This window comes from Limulus polyphemus, unplaced genomic scaffold, assembly GCF_000517525.1.
Source record: "Limulus polyphemus unplaced genomic scaffold, Limulus_polyphemus-2.1.2 Scaffold74, whole genome shotgun sequence".
In the NCBI taxonomy this organism is placed as follows: Eukaryota; Metazoa; Arthropoda; class Merostomata; order Xiphosura; family Limulidae; genus Limulus; species Limulus polyphemus.
In genome coordinates this window covers 1,226,404-1,248,634 of record NW_013665684.1, presented here as the reverse complement: position 1 = coordinate 1,248,634, position 22,231 = coordinate 1,226,404, and the positions used below count along the sequence as shown (strand labels likewise).

The following is a 22,231-nucleotide window of genomic DNA, read 5'->3' as shown; positions in this document are numbered from 1 at the left end:
AGCAATGTTCATCAAACATGGCGTTCCTTTCATTTGATTGGTATAAAACAAAGACAACAGGAAAATTTCAGAGAAATAGAAAAGGGCGTCTGTATTTCAGATATTTCGCTATAATTTTTCACTGCAAGCTCTTGATGTTGATTTTACATCCTTGATCGATCTACATGTGCATTATCTTCTTATCTCAGATTAACACCTATTATATCCTTGACTAGAAAACTTACATTGTTAACCTGACATTCAGAAAGCATAAATATAAAGATCCCCAAACGTTAACACTTAACTGGGCCAATTGAAAAATGGATAGACTAAGTATTGATACATGAAATAATTATTATACTGTTAATCACTGAGAACAGATACTCTAAAATAAATACTATAAATCAACTGTTTTTATTCAGGACCAACACATGAAAAAACAACAACAAAAACTTAAGAATTTAATCTTCAAAATTCACTAAAAGACAATTATGGACTAAAATTAAACGAAATCAAATGTTTCTATCATTCAATTTTCATCACTATCTACACGCACGTAACGTATTAATACAGTAGAAAACAAGTACCAGAAGTCAGTGTCCATAACTGTATAGAAATCGGGTTTCGATACTCGTGGTGGGCAGAGTACAGATAGCCCATTGTGTAGCTTTGTACTTAACTACAAACAAAACATAAGTGTATGAATAATAATTAATTGCCTTTTCGCTCTGTCCTCTGAAATTAATTACACATAAATGAACAATAAACTTTAAAGTTTCTGAAACAAATATACAAAAAATATATCTATGGATTTCTAATTCATTGAGAAACCTAGAAGTGACTATAAAACTGACCAATTTATAATGGAATTGATAATTACTCCATGTAAACAACTAGGCTGCCACAAATCAGTTAATAATTTCAGAACCACATTCAGAAAGTGAGGGAGAGGAGAGGCTCTGCTCCACAAAGAAAAGACACGCCATTGACAATAACTAAGCTAAATTACATACAACTCCTCTCACACATACATACACAAAATATAGGAGCACTGGTTGAAAGAAAATGTAAAATATCTTATTCATGGAAGAACAAAACAACATTCCTTAATGCTCAAGAAACAAAAGACACGTCATTATCAATAACTAAGTTAGATTATAAGCCCTCTCATACATACATATTCACAATGTAGTAGCACTGACTGAAATAAAATATAAAATATCTTTTATGAAGAACAAAACAAACTTTTTTAACGTACTGACTTTTCTGACGGGCCGCTTGCTCGGACAATACAACAAGAGACTGGAGAAAGCTAGCAAACAAATTTGTATCCAAATAGTATATTAAAATTCACATAATTATTTACATGTGTAAAATTCTTTAGATTAGGTATTGTTTGTCATGATCATATATTAAATTGCAGCTCTTACAAAATCTTTAAACTAATAAATAAAGATAAGGGGGAAAGAACTTTGGGACACTAAACAACATAATATCCTAGTCGACCGTGATACTAAAGGCAATACATTTGACTGATCGATGTATTTTAACTTAAGTACATTACATTGTGATTAACTGAAACTATATTTATATACATTTTATTGTAACTACCATGCGATACAAAAAATAAAATGAAAATCCAATGTGGCATTGACTATTTAACAATTTTTTGATATTTTAAATATTCGTGTTTTGAGCAGATTATATATATCTATTATAAAACATGAGATAACTTGCTGGATAAAATATTCTTCTATTTTACACTCGTTTCTTTAGGCTATTTCTTATAATTTGTGGATAATAATTTTTGAGTATGAAAAAAAAAAATAAAAAATAACTGCTTGAAGGACTCATCAAGCAGACTTTCTATGAAAAAATAATTACGTCAAAATATGTAATGGTGGAGTAAGCTGGAACAGAAAATTCGCACGAAGATTATAAAACTTAAACTTAGGATTTTAACCTTATCACTGTGTAGGCAGCTAATTATTTGTGAGTTAATAATCTTTTCAAAACAGTTTTATATTTCTTAACTGCATAACATAATTAATGATAAAAACGATATATCATAACCAAGTTAAACTTCTGATCTGTTCTGACCAAAGACTAACGACTTTAAGTTAAGTTAACACTAAGACTGTAATTTGTAAATCACACAAAATCATCAGAAAATGTAACATCAGTGTAACAGTTAAGACGTCAAGCTAACAATTTTAATTAGATCTTAATTTAAAGTTAACGAAAACTTGGGAAATGTTAGCAGCTGATTCTGACTAAACTAACGACTGTGATTTATACTTATAAGTTATACATTACAAAGTGCAACAAGGTGTAGAACTAAGAACTAGAAGAAAGAAGTAAACAACACTAACACTGTATAACCTTTATTTAACAATTTTAAATTGTAATTTTTACTATTTATTTTTTGTTGGTTATTCTAGTGTTATGTTATTGTATAAACTTGGGTACATATTAATATCATAGTTATAATACTGACCAAAAATTGTTAATATACTAACTTAGAATTTAGCCACATTTTTAAGATATGTTTTAACTTTTGTTTGATACAATTTCTTGGTTTATTCTGCTTTATACTAAAAGAATAACTGAGTCAATTATAATTTTAATTCTCACTTCAGCCTTGTTATTTTATTTTTAAGGTTTGTAAAACTGAAGGTTCTGACTTCTGTAGACTGAGACATCGTACAGTTTGAGAGTTGTGGTTGTAATTTTTAAAATCTATTGCAAATGCTAAGCCTAATAAATATAAAATCGTTATCATTTGGGCAGATGTTATCAGTTTTCTTAAGATTTTTCTGAAACTTGAAAGCTTTAATTGGATCTTCTGAAGATGTGTTTGTGAATAGGATAAAGTATGGAGATCTATTTAAAGGAGTTTGAATAAGTAGTGTAGTAGGAATACTATTTTCTGTTACAATTTTTTTAGATACCATTTGGGGTAATGTGTTAATTCCTGAAAGAGTCAAGAAGAATAATCTGGAAAATGATTCTCAGAATGTTTCCTTTGTTCAGTCGCTTCACATGAGATGAATTTTTAGATTGGATGCCTACAGAATGATTATATATCCTAATTTTTACAACTTTTAGAATGTGACTGATGTGTCTGTTCTAGGTGTATTGTTGTTCAATATTACCTTTAGTGTCATTGATTTGGAGAGTTTCTTAGACGGTATTATTTCCAAATTTTTCATAATACAAAGTTCGCATAAATTTCTAGTATAATTTCTTTTGAAAGGTGGAAATTGAAAAAAATAATAATAATTGCAAAGTTATGTACCTGAAATGTAGAAATTTGGAAAGAACTTATTTCTTCAATAAATTCTTGTGTGAGAAAAACATTGGTGGAGTGCAAAAAGAAGGAGGATCTAGAAATGACTGATAAAACCATAAAGAATTCTTATGGGTATAGTAGTTGTAAAAAAACCACAGAGTTTTTTGTTCAGTTTAAAAGAAGTGTGAATTTAAGAGCAAGGTTACTATGACGTATAAAGTATATTGGAAAAGTCTCATTTGGAGTAGTGTTTACAATCTTAGACTCCTTACTATAGAAAGGATATCAATATTTTGTGAAGGGTGCAGAGATGGGGTACTAAAATGTTATCTGGTTTAAATGATTTGAGTATAGAGAAAGAGTTTAAAAGTTTTTGTCTTTCCTCTGAAGCTCAAAGGAAATACAGGTGATTTTTTTATATGTATTCAAAATTGTTAAGCATTGGACAGTCTTCAGTGGTTTGTTTGACTTGTGTAATGAAACCGTTCAAAATACAAACTTTACTATTAGGGGTAATAGGTTTAAGCTTTGGAAGCCCGAACACAATCTTGTTCTTCTAGAAAAATATTTTTCAATTATAGTTTTAAGCTGATGGGATGATTTACCCAATGATCTGTTGTGTGGCATCTAAATCATCTTAAGTTGTTTGATAGTTACATGTATATAGATGTGAAGGGCTACATTCAATTTGAATTGATGTGTTGATTTTCTGGATGTGAGGTGACTTCAATGTGCTGAATGCCTATATGTATTGCTGCTTATTTTTTAGTGTGAATTTCTTAAGTATGTAAAATGCTGAGAAATTAAACCAACAGAAAATAGTATCTGGGGCATAATATCCCAATATTTTTAAAATGTTCAAGATTTTGGACAGGTTGGCTGTGGTAATTTTGTTTTTTGTATTAGATTAATGATATTGGTGGAGGCTAAAATATCAAAAGTATGAAGTCTAAAATATGAAAAATATAATTTTTATTTTCAGATTGAAACATTATCTAATTTTCTTGTGGCAATCACTTTTCAAAACATATCTCATTTGGAGAAAAAGCTCTATTGCTTTGTTTAAAATAATCACATATAGAAATGTAATTTTGATCTTCCACTAAACACAAATTGATGTGTACTTTCCTGGCAATTAAGAAAAGGGGTGGGGCCCAAATTAACTTTCATTTTCATAAATCCATGAACACAAGTCTACTGAATTGAGTGAACAGTGTAAGATTGGCACTCATTCTCCAGCATCTGATACTTATGTAGGTAAAAGTCAATGACCCCATAAATGTACATGAAACTGCAAAGTATTATCTCATGATTTTTTCCCTAATTGGCATAGATGAACAATGTTTTATTTAACCATATGTCTCCCTTTTTAGTCTGGCTATTTACACTAGCAAACAATATTTTTAAAAAGTGGATATCTTTTAACTCTAGAAGCTATTTTTGCCTACATCTGTATGTGTGTAGAATGGGAAACTGTGGACTAGAGGAAAAGCTTCAATAAAGGTTAGCTAAAACATTTAGCAGTCCATTATGAAGCAAATTGACAAATGTTCTTGCTATAGCTTGTGGGGTGCTTATATTTGCCACAGTTTTTCAGAATTAAAGTACATATAAATGAATATTTTTGGAAGCAGTAATGTTGGTACTGTTGAGAGCAATAAAGATTATCTGGTCTTGTAGGATGTTTCTGAATAAATGTACGGTTAAATAAAAGAAAGAAAAAAGCCATTGTTCATTATGAGTTTTAACTTATATTATGACTCCAAGGACAATGAGTGTGGTACAGGTGAAGGCTTTATTCACTATCATTTGAAATTCTAAATAATGAGTAGATATGAGTGATAGAAATATTGCTTTTGTTTTTTTTTTCTTTCTGATATTAAGAGGAAATAGTGGTAGCTACAGAAGCTTTTACATTTCTAATGGTTGAAAGGTTGTAAAATCTGTTAAGGGCATTTTTGAAACATCCCAGGAAATATAATTTAATGAGAAAGAGGCAACATGATTTCAGGAAGACCTACTCAACTCAATAACTTGCTAAGAGGCTTAAATATATAATTTTACTTTTTTTTTTTTTTATGAAGATACATCCATGAAAAACCTTTATCTCTACCTTTTAAAGTATTTCAGGACATATTTCACAGGTTCAGGATTAAGCTCTGAAAATCAGGAGCTTTGTTTTGAAATCTGTATCAAATAAGGAAGTTCAGAGCATGTGTTGCCAAGAGATAAAGTTTATTTACTTGGTATGTAATAACATTTTCACATCTTTTTCCAGATACAAGGTTACTGATAAAAAATAGTGTTTATAGAAAAAAAGACCACAAAAAATTGTTTTATTAAAAATGAAAAGAATTTAGCAATTACTTCTTCTTCTGGCATTCCCAAGGTTCATAAAAAGGCTTAAGACAAATACTGTTGAAACATAAAAGTGTTCATACATTTTCTATAAAAACTTTTTTTTAAAAAAAAAGATGTGGTGTTAAATGAGATATTCTTTAACTTTGTATTAACACTTCTTCTTGGATAATTTAATTTTAGAAGTAAATTTAAAAGTAAATAGAGCTATAAATGAAAAGTTCCTTAGTGCTTTCACTTATACAGGTGGAAGTAGTGGGTACCTAAGTTTTTCATTGAACATTGTTAATTATACCTATACCAGCATAATGCCATATGTTTTTCTTACTGTGTATTTATAAATAAAGAGTAAAACTGGTGTCTTCACATACACGTATATTTGTTAATGAAATTTGTTTATATCAGTTAGATAAGCTGATGCTTGTATGGGCTTTTTTTATTATCAAGGAAAATTATGCCATTGTTTGGAAAGTCACAGAAAAGTCCAGTGGAACTGGTGAAAGTGCTTAGAGAAGCTGTTTTAGCCTTGGAAAGAGGAGACAAAAAAGTAGAAAAGGTATTTACAAACTTGCTGATTCTGAGTTGAATTGTGAGTGTGTTTTTGGTTTTTAACAGAAATTATTGTCAAAACATTCTTTTGAAAAATGTATATATTATTTTCTAAGTGAGTTATTAACACATAGGTATTAATCTTAGGTTTATTTATACGTGGATGGGCAGTTTTTGTGTGTTCAGCTTCATGAGTTTAATTACAGATATCCAATTTTATAAAATCAATCATTAGTTTACTCTCAAGTTGCAAGTTTTACCTGAGCGATGGAACATTATATTCATTAACAGTATTGGCTATTATAGCTAATTTTACTTTTTTTATTATTATTATAAAGATTATTTCACAGCTTAGTTTATGGATTTAGGACTAACCTAAATTTACTAAGCTGGCCAAGCCAATTATAACTTTTACCACTATGTGGTAGTTTTTATTTGGACGTTGACCTAAACATGATAATTTTATGATAATGTGGACACAATATGATAGGTTAGAATGTTTAATATATCTACTTTAGTTTTTTAGTATTTTAAAATTAATTTTATGTTTTATTATTTTTGATATAAGAGTTAGCACACAGGATCACATATAAGATGCAGTGAATTTCAAAAAAGACCAAAAACTTAAACACTTTCAAATATTTGACTATTCTTCTTCAGGAAAATATTTTAATATTTTTATTACAATGATTAATTCTGCATTGTTAGTTTAGTATATGGATTTAGGACTAACCTAAGCCTTCTGAGCTGGCCAAACCTTATGAGATATTATTGGATTTATAGCTGAAAATACTGCTAACAGTGAGGGTAATCAATTGATGAAACAATTCTTGTTACTAGGTATATATTTTTTGTTTTAATCTATGTAGGTAGTTTACTTTTATGGAAAATTAATATTAATTATGTTTAATTTTAATTCAAAATATAATTGCTGTTACTCAGAGAATAATGTATACATTTTGGATTATGAAATTGCTTCTGTCTATATGTCACCATGACTAATAAAGCAAGAATATTTTTCAAATCTCCTTTGTGTTAGACCTGTGTTAGAAGTTAGTATGTCTAAGACAATGGCATGCCATTTTGCAAGCTCAGGTCAAAGTTGGGGTTCCATTTAGCTTTACCAACATTTAAAGTGAATGAATTGTACACAAGTCTCAATTTTGTGCATAACTTTAGCTACCTTGAAATATTACCTCATTGTTACTGCTTAATGTATTGCCCATTTCAAAATCCCATGACCTTGTAGGTGTCTGTAATATTTTAATACTAATTCTATACTTTGTTTTTTATTTGTTTTTTCAGTAAGAAAATATGCCTTAATAATTATTGCTCTTTTCTAGATTATTTTACTTGTGAATAGTTGTTAAAAGTGTATAGTAGTTGTGCACCTCACTCTGCATCCAAATGGTGATATATTAAGTTATTGATTTAGTTTGTAGTTTTATTAATTAAAATGTTGAATCCTTATGAGCGGTTTTCTTTAAGCATTCCGTGTTAGCCTAATATTTCACGTTCTGTTTTTCATTTGCAGAAAGAAAAAATGAATGCACTAAAGTTAAAGAATTGAAGAATATACCATGATTAACATTAGACATAGTTCATGTAGCACTGTATGCAATTATGTACATGTACTAGTGATTGTATCATTTTTTCCACATGCAGGCCCAAGAAGACGTGTCAAAAAATTTAATGCTAATGAAGAACATGTTGTATGGAACTAGTGACCAAGAGCCTCAAACAGATATAGTACTTACACAGCTTGCTCATGAATTATATAATTCTAATCTTCTGTTGTCACTCATTCAAAACCTATCAAAGATAGATTTTGAGGTAAATTCTGTTTTCAGTTTTGCATTAATATGGACTAACTTTTCAAATACAATATTAAAAGTAATTAAGAGATAATCATAGTTTTCTGTATTGTAACTATATCAAAGCACACTGCTGTTATTAAATAATGTCAATGGCACTCCTTAGTTCATTTTTTATGTGTAATAAATATCAGGTGGTTTGTCATACCATTTGACATACATATTCCAGTTTTGTGTAAAAGTGAAGGAAAAATGTGTGTTCTAGCTCAGCAGTTTGAACAACAGTGAAGTATGTAAAGAGATTCAAGTTAAAAATGAAACGTACTAGAACCTCAACAAAGACATTTGGAATTATTCATAATTTTGAGTGCAATAGGATAGCTAGAAACTGGTCAAATACAAGTAGGTGTTGCAGAATGGCCCTTCACAAATTGTAGTTAGCAGTATGTGGACTACTTTCAGAACATTGGTCAATGACCTGGGCAGAATGTACCGTTGTTGACAACCCACAAGATGATTTCTATTTGATACTATGGGTTTGAAGCAAACTTCAGCTTCTCAACTGAATAAACATTTCTGAGCAGAAACTGGATTGCAAATAGTTTTGTATGTCAGTTGACCAGTGGCATGGTTCCTCTAACACGTCATTACAAAACTGCCTAGAACATGTGGAATAGATCAAATGACATGTAGGTAATAAATAAATCACACTTCACATTGCAACAAGACACAAGATGTGTACATATTTGGCTAGGACCTGATCGAACCACAATTTCATAGAAGAAAGATGCACACGTGGCAGTAGTGATCAGTATTAGTGGACACTATCCTTTAGGTGCAATTACATTGTACTATGAATGCCTTATGATATAGTGTTACAGTCATTAGTGTTATCATATGCATGTGCAGTTGATGAGAATTTTATTTTGATGGATGATACACCACCATCAAGCTCAACTGTTCAGGAACTGCCTGGAAGAAGGAAATATCAAGCACATGCATAGGACTTAAATTATTGCATACACATGAGATACGCTAAGAAGAAACTTAGCAATACTTGTTTAACCTCTAAGCAATGTTGATGAACTGGAAACAACTCTGATGGTACAGCAAGCCATATTACAACAGTAACTCATTAATTATATGTTTGCACTTTATGACTTGTTTTAATGTCGTTCGCTGCTATGTGCTCCACTTGTGGGTCACAACCGACTTTTTGTTATGGACCACATGATACACTGATGGGTCACAGACAATTATGTTTCAAAGCCAAATTTCTCTTTTGATATATGAGTTTGGGACACTGTGACTGCTCCTTGGCACTTCTTAAATGTTTAATTTTATTTATACTTAATTTATTATGTTGCAGTGAATGTATTAACGGATGTTTTTTGATCGTTTATTGGGTTGCAAAGTCAGTAATATCAAATGAGGATTTGTAGACATGGAATCCAGTAGTAGGCATTTACATATCTGATGACATAAGTAATCACATCACATTTGTTTTGCTTAAAAATATACTTAAGGACACCACTGACAGTATTTAATAACAATTTTGGTACTGAAAATCCAATTGCTGTCCTAGGTAGAGTTGGCATAGAAGATTTATGTAGTTTGCCAGTACTTGTAATTAAAACTATTAATTGTAAATGCAAGTTTTTATCAGCTTTCCTGGTATAACTTACAACATAATAGCTAAAATATAGAAAACTCAGATTATTCCTAATAATTTTGAGTATTGTATGTTTATATTTGATTATTTCAAAACTTATCTTAGCTGCATTTTATATGTTGTTACTGAAGCTATTTTGATATTATGAATATGTAAAACAGACTCCAAAATTTTAATGTGTTATTTAAAATACCAGGTATGAAACTTGAGATTGTTAATACTGTATTCTTGGTGTGAAACTTCTGTGTTTGGCTGATGATATTTAAAGACAATAAAACTGTAAAAGTTATTTATGAATAGTTCCATCTATAGTGTTAGTTTAAAGAATATTTAAGGGTTAACTTATGTAAAAATTAATAGTTCTGTTTGTTGAATTTTACCAGTGCAATGAACGTTTGTTTTTTGAGAAACTTAATTGTCCCTGTAAAGTCGAAATACAATTTTTATATTAAAAAATATTTTTTATTAAATATAGTGTTAAAAATGTTTTGATTTTCATTTTTGATTCAAAGGGAAAGAAAGATGTTGCACAAATATTTAACAACATCCTCAGAAGACAGATTGGAACACGATCACCCACAGTGGAATATATTTGTACTAAACCAGAGATACTTTTTACGTTAATTAAGGGGTATGTACATGAATATGTATATAATAATTTTATGTATCCTGTAGTCTTGAATAATTACTACTTCATACTGTTTAAGGAAGGATAACATCAGTGATTTGAATTAATGCTAAACAATAAAAAATGCATTGTTCAAAATAATCACTTACCAACCACTAGTTGTGAGCAAAAAATATTGAAAGTTAAAAGATAATTTCACTTTAAAATTCTCACTTCTATATCATGTGGATTAGACTGATCACTCACCACTGAAACTCTTCACAAAACCAGGTTTGTTTGGCAATATAGAAATGTCAATATTCAGTTTTATTACAAAAATTATTAACTAATAACATTGTGAAACAAATTAGTGTATCATGTTTTAATATTTTAAGAAATGCTAAAAGAAAACAAAAATCAGCTGATTAAAGAAGAAACTGAAATATTTAGTTTATTACAGTATAATGAAAAAATCTAAAGATCTGTGCCACTAACTTTTTAATTAATAAGTATTGAGAAAGCATTACACATGTTTCTATATCTTAAATAAATGTTATTGAGATATTGATGCATGCATTGCTCAATTAAAAACCAGATGCAAGGTTGAAGAAACTTAAAAATTTGAATATTGAGAGCATAGATGCATTTTTAATTCTTATGTAACGGTGTTATTTCCAGTGGCAGTCTTGAGTTGTATTAAAAAGTTTTTGTTTCATACAACGTAGAAAGTGCATATTATGTGATGGTGCTATTAAATTTGGAACAAGCTTCTCTTTTTAAGTCAATTATCTGTTCATTATGATTATTAAAATATTGAGATCACTGAGAATGTCCATATGATACAATAACATATTTTCTGCATCCAGATTCATATTTACTAGTTCAAGTCATGCTCAAAAAACAAAACAAAATCATCACGTTTAAACACCACCATCTGAAGTCAGTACTTGTCCCAGTTCAAGTTTTTGTTCACGCAGTTATATAGTTTAACAATAAAAACTATCGAGGAACTGTCATTATTGTAAAATTAAAGATTCAATATGTATGGATTTTCATTAGATTTAAGACACTATAAAAGTAACTAAAAATTACTAGTTATAAAAAATATAATATTTTAAGTTTTAAAATCTTTTTTACCCTAAAGATAGAGAGACAATATAAAAGTATGACTGCTAGTGTGAAAAATGAAGTATTCAGATGTCTGAAGTAATAGTTCAATTAAAGAAGGTCAGGTTATGTTGACTGCTAGTGTGAAAAACGAAGTATTTAGATGTCTGAAGTAATAGTTCAATTAAAGAAGGTCAGGTTATGTTGACTGCTAGTGTGAAAAATGAAGTATTCAGATGTCTGAAGTAATAGTTCAATTAAAGAAGGTCAGGTTATGTTGAAGATATATATTATAGTCACTGAAAAGTAGATTTAAATGAGATGTGGCTTTATTAACAAATAATATTATTTTTTTTCATAAAAAATACCCTCTGGTAGCTGTTCAGTTAGTCTCAGGGTTTATAATGCTAAACATCAGGTCTTGATACCTGTGGTGGACACATCACAAATAGCCCATTGTTCAGCTTTGTGCTTAACAACAAACTACCAAATTAAATAGGTACATTTCAAATTTAAACATACAAAGTCATATTTATCATACTGTACAGTTGGGTCCATGGTCGTGATGTACTTGTAAGGAGAGATTTAAATGAAACTGGAAAGTATGTTATTTCAATGAAAAGCTTTTGTATACTTCATATGTGTACCATTTGGCTGATTTTTATTTTACAACACTTGTTTATATAGTAATTTTTCTTTGGAATAGATGTAGCATCTTATTCTCTCCGAGTTATTATTTTGGTATAACTATGGTTAATAAAAACAAATTTTACTTATTCAACAAGGATGGGTGTTTTCATCTGAAATTGACAAAATGTTGATCATCAGTATAATCAGTTAGCTTTGATCAGTTCTGGGAATATGCTAATAGCACAGTTAACTGCGTAAGATGTAATTTCAAAATTACTGGAAATTACATCTCATACAGTTGAGTGTGCTATGAATTAATATCAAATAACAAACAGTAATTTTCATTACCATGTACTTAATGTTTTATGTAAAAGGCTGATCATCATTATATATATATATCTTGTGATTTAATACATAATACTTCAAACTGATATTTTAGGCATTAGATTTATGAAATCTACATGCTATATTTTAAATGATGTGTTTCAAGACCATAATTTCACATCATTTCTGGAATAAGCTGTATTATGGTTTTCAAACACATTAGATCCTATTTTTTTATTGAATATCATAAACAAATTTCAAACACAGTATTAATCAAGTTCAGGATTATTGTGATAGTGTTCACCACCACAGAAAATCTATTTGTAGGGAAAAAATATTAGTGGAACTTTTCACATTTATCAATATATTAAATATAAATTTAGATTTTTTACTTGTTGGTAGATAATTTTCTATTTTGTTTGTTTAGTTATTATTTAAAACATTATTTTACTAGAAATAATTTTCACAGTAACATTTAGTATTTGAATATAGGTAAGTGAAAATACCTGAATATGAGGAAAACAGATGTTTTTTTTAGTTAATTCATGATATAAGGCCCCCTGGTGGCTCAGCAGTAAGTCAGTGAGCTTATAACGTTAAAAATCAGGTTACTTTATTTGTGGTTGGCATAGCACAGATAGCCCATTGTGTAGCTATGCGCTTTGCAACAAGCAAATGTGGTATAAATAAATTTAATTACTTAATATTTTGTGGTTTTCTGTCATTTCTTTATTTACTTATAAAAAAATTAACCTTAGGGCTTGATTGAAAAGAAGCTACACAGTGTTATTTCTTAATTTAGTTTTCAGATATTAAATGTTTTTGGTTATATTTGCATTTTCTTCATTTTATTACAACAGATATGAAAAACAGGATATTGCTCTGAATTGTGGAACAATGCTTAGGGAATGTGCCAGATATGAAGCTCTTGCTAAGATTGTATTGCATTCGGATGAGTTTTATAATTTCTTCAAATTTGTGGAAGTGTCAACTTTTGATATTGCTTCAGATGCATTTTCTACTTTTAAGGTCAGTTTGGAATTTTCAAGATTAAATTTTTGTGGTATGTTCTTTATGAAATAATTATAAATGAAAAATAATTTAAAAAGTTCTGCATTCTCTTCTTTTTAAAATATATTATTTGGCTTAATAAGAAAAACTACCATAATTTTTTTTACAAAGTAAAATTGTCAGTTTTGAAGCCAAACATTTAAGTGACGGGAGCCAAAAAAAAGTGAGGTTAAGATACTTTGAATCATTTGTTTATTATAGTTACATATTGTTACACTATGTAAACTTTTTTAAGTGTTTATGCAATCCTGTGTAAAATCATAAAAGAGCCAAGACTGTTTATTACTATTGTTTTGTAATTGTCATGTGAAATATGTATGGCTCATACCCTGAGTAGACAAGAACTGCTTTTATGGAATATACAAGTTCCTGTCAGCTCAGCTTGGTCAGTTGTAAGCCAGGTGTGATGTAATGTTTAGTGTACTGAGCTACATAGTCCAGGCCCAAGGTTGAAGCTGCAATATACTGCTATTACATGCACTGCACTTTCAGCTTTCGGATGTTAGGACATTATAATTGTGATAGTTAATCCTAATATTTGACTAAGAATAGCTATTGAAGGCAGTGAATGCTGCTGACTGGTTGCCCTTCTTTTGGTCAGTGTTGGACTGTTTAGTTTAAGAGTTATTATTTAGTTTATTTAGTGATTTAATATTTAATGATTATATAGTTTTCATAACAATAGTGTTAAAAGTTAATTATTGTAAAAGCAATAGTTATAACAAATTTTGTTATGTAATTCAGAACGAGACGTATGTTGTATGCAGTTTAATTGTTGTACTAGGCTTTTGTAATACTGTTGATGTCATCTTACTCAAATTTTTCTATTGTGTGTAATATTGTTGTCACTAGAGGGCTAGATATTTTTCAATTCTTCTGTTGCGTGTTATAAATATATGCAAATAACAGAATGTAAAGAAGAAAGCAAGTTAAGTGAGAGATAATTAGACAAATCTAGACTGAATGATTGTTAGTTTAACTGTAATGGGCATATCTAAAGTGAATTTCATGGTGGTATTGTAACAACAGAGATAAAGAAGAAGTTGTTGTCTTGTAATGGCTGGAGACGGCTTGAATGGGTAATGAAGAAAAACTTTAATATAAGTTTAACATAACAGCAAATGTACAACGTTTCGACAAGGTTTTGTCATCATCAAGACGACACTACTGTATTATTTATTTCAACTGCTGCAACAGAAAACTTTTTTAGTCTAGATTAAAAATTTTATGAATCCTTTCAGCCTTATAGTGTCTGTCTGTATCTTTTTCAGGAACTACTTACAAGACACAAAGGACTATGTGCTGAATTTCTGGAAAACAATTATGACAAAGTATTTAGCCATTACCAGAACCTATTGAACTCTGAAAATTATGTAACTCGAAGGCAGTCCCTAAAGGTACAAGTATAGCTTTACTTTCATATTTTAAAACATAAATGATTTTCAATGAAACATATATAGTAATTCATAATATTCAAAGGCTTATATGATCAATAGAAAAAAAGTTAGTATCAGAAATGAAACCCAATAACCTCAGCACTCTCAGAAAGTGATATTTCCTTCATCAGGAGTAAGTTTGCCATTTACCCTTAATGATGCAAACTACGTTTTTCAATATTGTTCAAGTTATTGAGTTAATTTACTGATGCTAAGTATTAATTTTGTTTTCAAATTCATCTTCAAGTACACAATAAAGTCTGATTTCATAAACTTAAAAATTTACTTCTAATCATTATCTCCATTATTAAAATGCAAGCCTTCTGATTTTGTAGTAGTAATAATATTTTTATATCTGCATATGCTTATTTAGCTATGGCCTTGTGCTTTTATGATGAAGCTGAAAGTTTTAATAGATTCTAATTGTGATTTCTTTGTTTCTAGCTACTTGGAGAACTTCTACTTGATCGCCATAACTTCACTATAATGACACGGTATATAAGTAATCCTGAGAATTTAAAACTTATGATGAATATGCTAAAGGAGAAAAGTAGAAATATCCAGTTTGAGGCTTTTCATGTTTTCAAGGTAAGTTGTACAGTGATCAAATTTGAATAAATTGGAAGCTTTAAATAGAGATATGCATGTAGTATTGTGTGGGCAATAGAGATAGATAGTTATAAAATTGATTAGATATTTGTAGTTAGTAGTATAAAGTCCAATATTATACCTAAAGATGGCTAAGAATTGTGGTTAAGGATTGTTAGTCATGAAGATGTTTCAAAGTGTGGTTAGAAATTCTGTTACACAGAGGTTAGGTATGTTATAGTAAAATGATTTTGGAGCCTCATCATGTTACAGTCTGTGTTGTCATGTCCACTCATGTTCTGTCTAATGACCAAGCATCTTGACAATAGCCCTGTAGCATTTTAAATGGCAAAAGTCTTCATCATAAGACTTCCAAAGCACACCACTCCTCTCTGCATGTTTTCCATAATTCATCTAGTATACAAGAACACTGGTTTCTCATCACCCATTTTGACAGTCCAGTTACATAGAAATCCACATGCATTGTATCTGAGGGCTTGACTGGTATGTCTTTGTGGCAAATAGCATGGATATCCATTTCCTTCTCCAGATGGTTGAGGTATATGATAGTTGAATGGTAGGTGTAATAATCGGAAGCCTTACCTTGGGGATTCCATAACCCGTTGGTCTTGTTTCCAAATTGAGAACCTTCATGATTATGTAATGTACTGTTTCCTGGGCTACATGGGTGACTTTTACAAGTAAAATTTGTTTTCATTGATTCTCAGTGCACTTCATTTACCATGGGTAAGTTATGACTTTTTTCCAGTTGCTTTCTGGATGGTCCTGGTTATAGCTGGGTGTTTAGTGGTATTCACTAATTGAGTAATCAGTGGCTCCATTAATCAATTAGTGTAATGATCCTCAATCATGTTACATACAAGCAAAAAAAAACAAACAATAATGTTGATGCTGACTGCTGTCAGCCAGCTGCTTTACCTCTAGCCAGCAGTTCAAAACTAGTGACAATGGTAGCTAGCCTTACTAGCTTTGCCTTAACAAAGACAGGACAAGAGCTTTGGTGACAGTAGGAATTGAACACAAGTTCTTTGAATCATGAGCTCCAGCCTTGCCCCAAAATCACCAAAAATGAACGAACTTGAGCTAAAAACACAAGAACAACTTATATGGCTTTTGTGATGCTGCAGCATGTGGTCAGAACAGCTACTAATGAAGCACAGCTTTAAAAATAGCTACAGGCATGGTTTAAATATGATTGGATAGAGCAGATTATAAACTATATATGTCCATGTAGAGTTAATAAAGTGGTATAAGCAGTAATTTATGGTTTTGTTGGAAAGACTACCTAAGACTCCTGCAGAATAACCAAAGGAAGCTAATGGGAAGCTTAGAAGATTTGCAAACAAACTACAGACGTGGGCATTTTTTTATAGTTTCTATAGATGTTACTTTTATTCCTGAAAATAGTTAAATGTTAAATTATATCCATTTGCAAGTTACAGAAATTTTATTACATGATGACACATCAGATAGTTTAATGCTTATGGTAGGTGATGGCAAAATACTTCAAGGACTCAAATCCTTATTTATTGAATATTATTGTTAAGGATATAGTATTCAAGTAATGCACATAAATGAAAGAACTTATTATTTATTGGATATAAATTTATTTGGATGAAGAATATCGTTAGCTAAAATAGTTGATTATCTTAACAAAGATAATGGTGATGCCATTTTGAAAAATCAGGGCCTAGGTTACAAAAATAAAAATCTTTGTCAGTATTTTGTTTTTATTATAGCTGGGAGTGGTAACTGCTGCAACTGAGAAAATAAAGTACCAAAAGAAATGTGTCAATGACTGTCAATCAAATTGAAAGTGATTGGATATGTAAAATGGAACTTTCTGACCAACAATTATAATAATTGAAATTCTATTTTTTCAAAATAGTATTTAAGAACAAAATTTTGGAAACTTCTAAAAAATGATAGAAAAGTAAATTGAATTCTGTAAGTTTTTTTAAAAGTTGAAACTATATGCTGTTTAGCAAGTTTTATGTGATTTGGTTAAGTATTTCCATTGTGAGAAGGGAAATATAAAAGGGTATCAGTGACACACCTGGTCCAGGAAGGGTTACACAGCTATATAATAGTCTATATGAATAGTGGTTTGTTATGGTGTATATGCTTTAAATCTTTGCTATGGAAGTTCTACTAGTGTTTTAACCATGGAACCGATTAAGAACTATAGTAATGCATGAAAGTATCTAACTGAAACAGTTATATTCCAATTACATTAGAAAAAGATGCATATATACCCTGACAAGGATTTTTCAGTGGTCTAGGACCTGACCATTCAAAATGGTATCACCATGATCTGTGTTAGGCTAGGTAACAATGTTCTTTGTCAAGATCAATTTATATTTAATAAGTATAGTTTCTTATATTTATTCGTTTTGTTTAAGTAATATAAACTTATACAATAACATTCAATAAATATGGACTTAAGCTCTTGGAATATTTTGCTGCCATCACCTATTATGCTCACTAAACATAACTAAGCTTATCTGATGTCTTGTCATAGAAGAAAATTTCTATAGCTTTCAAATGGGTGTAATTTAACGTTAAACAATTTTTAGGAATGAATGTCACATCTAAAGAAACTACAAACAAATTCTCTGATTTGTAGTGTGTTCCTTAGTCTTCTGACTTAATTAATACATTTCCACTTGCCTTTTGACAAGCTGTATTTCTATCAGTCGGTAATCTAATAACAATGTTCTTAATATTATACTTTTTTACCCATTAAAATGCTGTTACAAAATATGAATAACACTGTCAACTCAACAGTTTGTTGTATTATCACAGGTGTAAATCTTGTACAATGAGATTATGTTGAGTAAATTATGGTGTGTGTATCACATATTCTTAATATGCACTCATTCTTTTCAAGGTGTTTGTGGCCAACCCCAACAAACCCAAAGCAATTCTTGACATACTTCTTCGAAATAAAGAAAAGTTGGTAGACTTCCTCACTAACTTCCACACTGATCGCTCAGATGATGAGCAATTCAATGACGAGAAGGCCTATCTGATAAAACAGATTAGAGAGTTAAAACCTCAGGAGGATCACTAGTATTTAAATGTTGTATAATTATGCTTCATCCTCTCATTCCAAAATGTTTTATTTTTTTGTTATCCACTTTACTGAGAGGTTGTTAAATGTTAGTAGCTTTTCAGAGTTCTGCTGTACAGACGTTCATATAGTAATTGAAAAAACAAAACAATAAATAGAAAGTTTGAGATACAGTAGATTTTCAAAGCTTTTTTATTTTATTTAGAAACTACAGTGTAATTGTACTGTAAATAATTTTGTACTGCATATTACAAGTTTATGAATGGCATTGATTGTATGTAAGGAGATATATATAAGAATGTATGTGAGAGTTGGAATACGTAAAACATGCTATAGAAGTTATTTAAAAAAAACTCTTTTTGCTGAATATTTAAATTAATTAAGTTGACTAAAATATAAGAACATGATAATCATATATGTTACATAAGATTTTTCTTTAATTAGTTTCATTGGTACTTGCTTATTTATATTACCATGAAATGCTTGTGTTTACAACATAAATTAAAACATCCCAGTGGTGGTAGTTAAACTTTGAATGGAGAATATTTGTAAAATAAATTTTTTTAGTTGGTACTGTTTGAGATCTTATTAAGGATCCTCTAATTTTAGTTATTGGTACCAAGAAGTTTACTATTATTTAGGTTTCGCTAAAATACTTGTGCCTAGTATATTAATGTGAGATGTGAGTTGTATTCTAATGTGTTATTTTTTCATGAGAAAATTTAAAAATGGTATCACAATAAGTAGAGTAAAATGGGAACCTTAAGAGCATTTACTAATGATGCGTTTAGAAAAATGCTTTTTAATGTAGAGTAAACCAGACATTGTTTTTTCATCAGGAGACAAGTTGAGATCACAAAGAGATATTTAAGAACTGGTTACATTAATGTGAAAATATTTTGTTCTACTGTTTGTTTTTTTATAACTGCTAAACTATGTAGATTTTTATATTAACATATAACTTTGGTTAGGTTTGATTAATAATATTTATCAGGGTAAAAGAAATAAAATGGATGTAGTTTTTTAAGGGTATTGTAATTGTAATTAAATAAGGTTACAAATGTGTAAATTCAGGAACATAAATTTGTTTTGTAAAAGAAAACAGTTATTTCTTTTAGCTCTGGTATTTCAGTTTAAAAACCATCAAACTTCAATGTGAAATTTTGGAAACAACTTTTGCTAAAGTTTGCTAATTTAAATAATGACTTTTTTTTTCCTCATGAAAGTATTTGCTTAAAAACTGATGAAAAAAAAATGCATAGTATATTTATTCTAGTAGAAACAAATAAAAATGGTAAATAATTGCACTTAAATTGTGTGCAGTCAAATGTTTCTTTGTTGTTGTTTTTTCACCTTAACCCTTTAGTAAGTCAGACTTTGAAGAAACCCCAAAATTAGTTTTTAGTTAGAAAAAATTAAAGTGCATGTAAAGAAGTTAATGAGCTTAAAGCAGTGATTCTCAGTTTTAAGCTTTACAGACCTTTTCAACATGAGCATCCATGTAGATTTTGACCTAACATGATAGCATGTGATGAAATGGACTCATTGTAGACTAGGGATGAAATTATATAAAGAAAATCGATCTTCTACTATTACAAATATTTGAATAAATCCTATTATAGACACTTAAAAGTTACCTGATGACCATAAGGAACGGTAGTACATGAGTTAACATTGCTGAAGCAGAACACGAGAAGCTATTTTCCCATAAGATCATTGGTTTGGTTGCATTTTGGCTAGAAAAATGATATAAAGAAAAGTGTACAAGATGGCCATTGAATTTGCATTATGTGTGGCAAAACCACTTCAACCAAAGGAAGAACAACATCATGTGGCACATGCATATTTACCATCTAGTGCAGATCAAAGAAGTGTGAGAATCTAAGTCACTATCATCAGCAAGCCAGGAAACTTTAATAACAGTATCATATATGTAGCAGGGATGTGAATAAATTTTCATTTGCATATCTGTTACCATTACTCAAAATCAAAATTGTGTAGCAGAACAACCTAGATTTTGTAAAGTAATTTTTGAAATAACATTTTTTTTCTATACATTTTTCATAATTCAATGCGTGTCAAAGCAAAATACTCATAAAATACAAGTAAAATGTCATTATAATGTGCTTACTAACATTCACAATTTTCTTTAGCTAAATGGACCACAGTTGGCTCAAAATGGAAATTTGTAACATAAAAGCAAACAAATCAAAATTTTGAAGTCATTTTTACTCCAAACTTCAGTTTGGCTGTTTTTCTTAATATGTTAACATAAAATTAATTCAATAAGACACAAGTAAAGTAAAAATATGTCAAAATGTATAAAATATTTCATACAGAAAAAAATTAGCTAACTGTACAACATAGCTGTTATACAAGTGTGTGCTATTCCACATGGAGAGAGTGATCATGTGACTATATACAGTTTAGGTGGGAAATACTGTATGCTGCAACTAAGAAAATGGTGTGCAACAGATCACTAAAATTTACGGAATAATTTGGTGAAACATAGTACTTTACCTGTGATGCTGTCATAAATTTTCAGTGCTTTATTGACATTTGAAAGCTAACTTGTTTGCAAATTTATTAAAATCAGTATGTATGATGTAGTTTTTCACAGTGTACGTAAAATTAGGATATGTATTGAACTGTAACCCACTATGAGGATTTTCTAGTTTTTGTTAAAATCAGTATGTATCATGTAGTTTTGTCACAGTGTACGTAAAATTAGGATATGTATTGAACTGTAACCCACTATGAGGATTTTCTAGTTTTTATTAAAATCAGTATGTATCATGTAGTTTTGTCACAGTATACGTAAAATTAGGATATGTATTGAACTGTAACCCACTATGAGGATTTTCTAGTTTTTCCATAAGCTTTTTTTTTTTAGCCAGATTATTTAATTATTCCTTACAAAACAGTTATTAAATTTATTTGGTTTGTCCAATTAAGATAAAATGTACAGGATAGTTGTAAGTTAATTAAATGTTGTTTTATGAACCTGTAAGTTAATTAAATGTTGTTTTATGAACCTGAAACCATGATTTTGATCTACATATATTAAAGTTATGGAAAAATTACACTTTACCAACTTAACCTAGTTTGCACCATAACTTAATTAACTAGGTTGCACCATAACTTAACTAACTAGGTTGCACCATAACTTGTTGTCAGGTGATTTGTTGTGTCACATCCAACCTGAAGTGTCTTGGTATTGGTTGCAAATTTCGTCTTGGTGACATTGGATAGCACATAAAGAGTGGTCAACATATTATTATTATATACTCTACTTTCATTTAAAAGTTCTTATTAATAACAATAAGAAAATGACCATTAGACAATAGAATTAAAGTTTTTGCCCAAAATTATGACAGTAAATTAAAACTAGGTTACAAAGACAAAAAAAATGTTATACAGAACATACTGGACTAAAGTTGTCAATGTAGCTTCATACTGTATAAATTAAGGAGTAAAAATAGTTATATTTTAATGTAGTGAAGTTTCAGAGTGAAAATTTGTGTATTGTTGTAGAGTTAATACTATGAATGATGAAAATGTCTGCCTTTAAAAGTTCATTAATTAAAGTGTGAAAAATATCTGCAATTATGTCAAAGTGAAAACGAATTGGAAATCTAAATTCCATTTTCTGGAAAATTTGTTAAGTTTAGGCATTTCTTAAATTATCAGTTCCGATGTTGCATCATGTG

The 22,231-nt window shown here is 29.7% G+C and overlaps 1 protein-coding gene across 3 annotated transcripts; it reads left to right on the top strand.

The window, feature by feature from the left end:
- Window positions 1–1,847: 1,847 nt before the first annotated feature.
- LOC106466547 (protein Mo25-like) lies at window positions 1,848–19,237 on the top strand. Of its 3 annotated transcripts, XM_022395083.1 has the most exons (9): window positions 1,872–1,971; window positions 5,416–5,517; window positions 6,077–6,185; window positions 7,844–8,011; window positions 10,177–10,295; window positions 13,193–13,361; window positions 14,675–14,800; window positions 15,284–15,427; window positions 18,339–19,237. In XM_022395083.1, the coding sequence occupies exons 3-9, from the start codon at window positions 6,084–6,086 to the stop codon at window positions 18,519–18,521; spliced, it is 1,011 nt and encodes a 336-aa protein (XP_022250791.1). In that variant the 5' UTR covers window positions 1,872–1,971; window positions 5,416–5,517; window positions 6,077–6,083; the 3' UTR covers window positions 18,522–19,237. The 3 variants fall into 3 exon arrangements, with proteins under 3 accessions (XP_013782297.1, XP_022250797.1, XP_022250791.1); XM_013926843.2 differs by lacking the exon at window positions 5,416–5,517 and having other exon boundaries at window positions 1,848–1,971; XM_022395089.1 differs by lacking the exons at window positions 5,416–5,517; window positions 7,844–8,011 and having other exon boundaries at window positions 1,848–1,971.
- The last annotated feature ends 2,994 nt before the right edge of the window (window positions 19,238–22,231 follow it).

Coding starts and splice junctions, on each gene's coding strand:
- LOC106466547 (XM_013926843.2), top strand. CDS start 6,084: ATGCCATTGTTTGGAAAGTCACAGAAAAGTCCAGTGGAACTGGTGAAA. Junction 13,362..14,674: donor ATGCATTTTCTACTTTTAAG/GTCAGTTTGGAA, acceptor TATCTTTTTCAG/GAACTACTTACAAGACACAA. Junction 15,428..18,338: donor AGGCTTTTCATGTTTTCAAG/GTAAGTTGTACA, acceptor ATTCTTTTCAAG/GTGTTTGTGGCCAACCCCAA.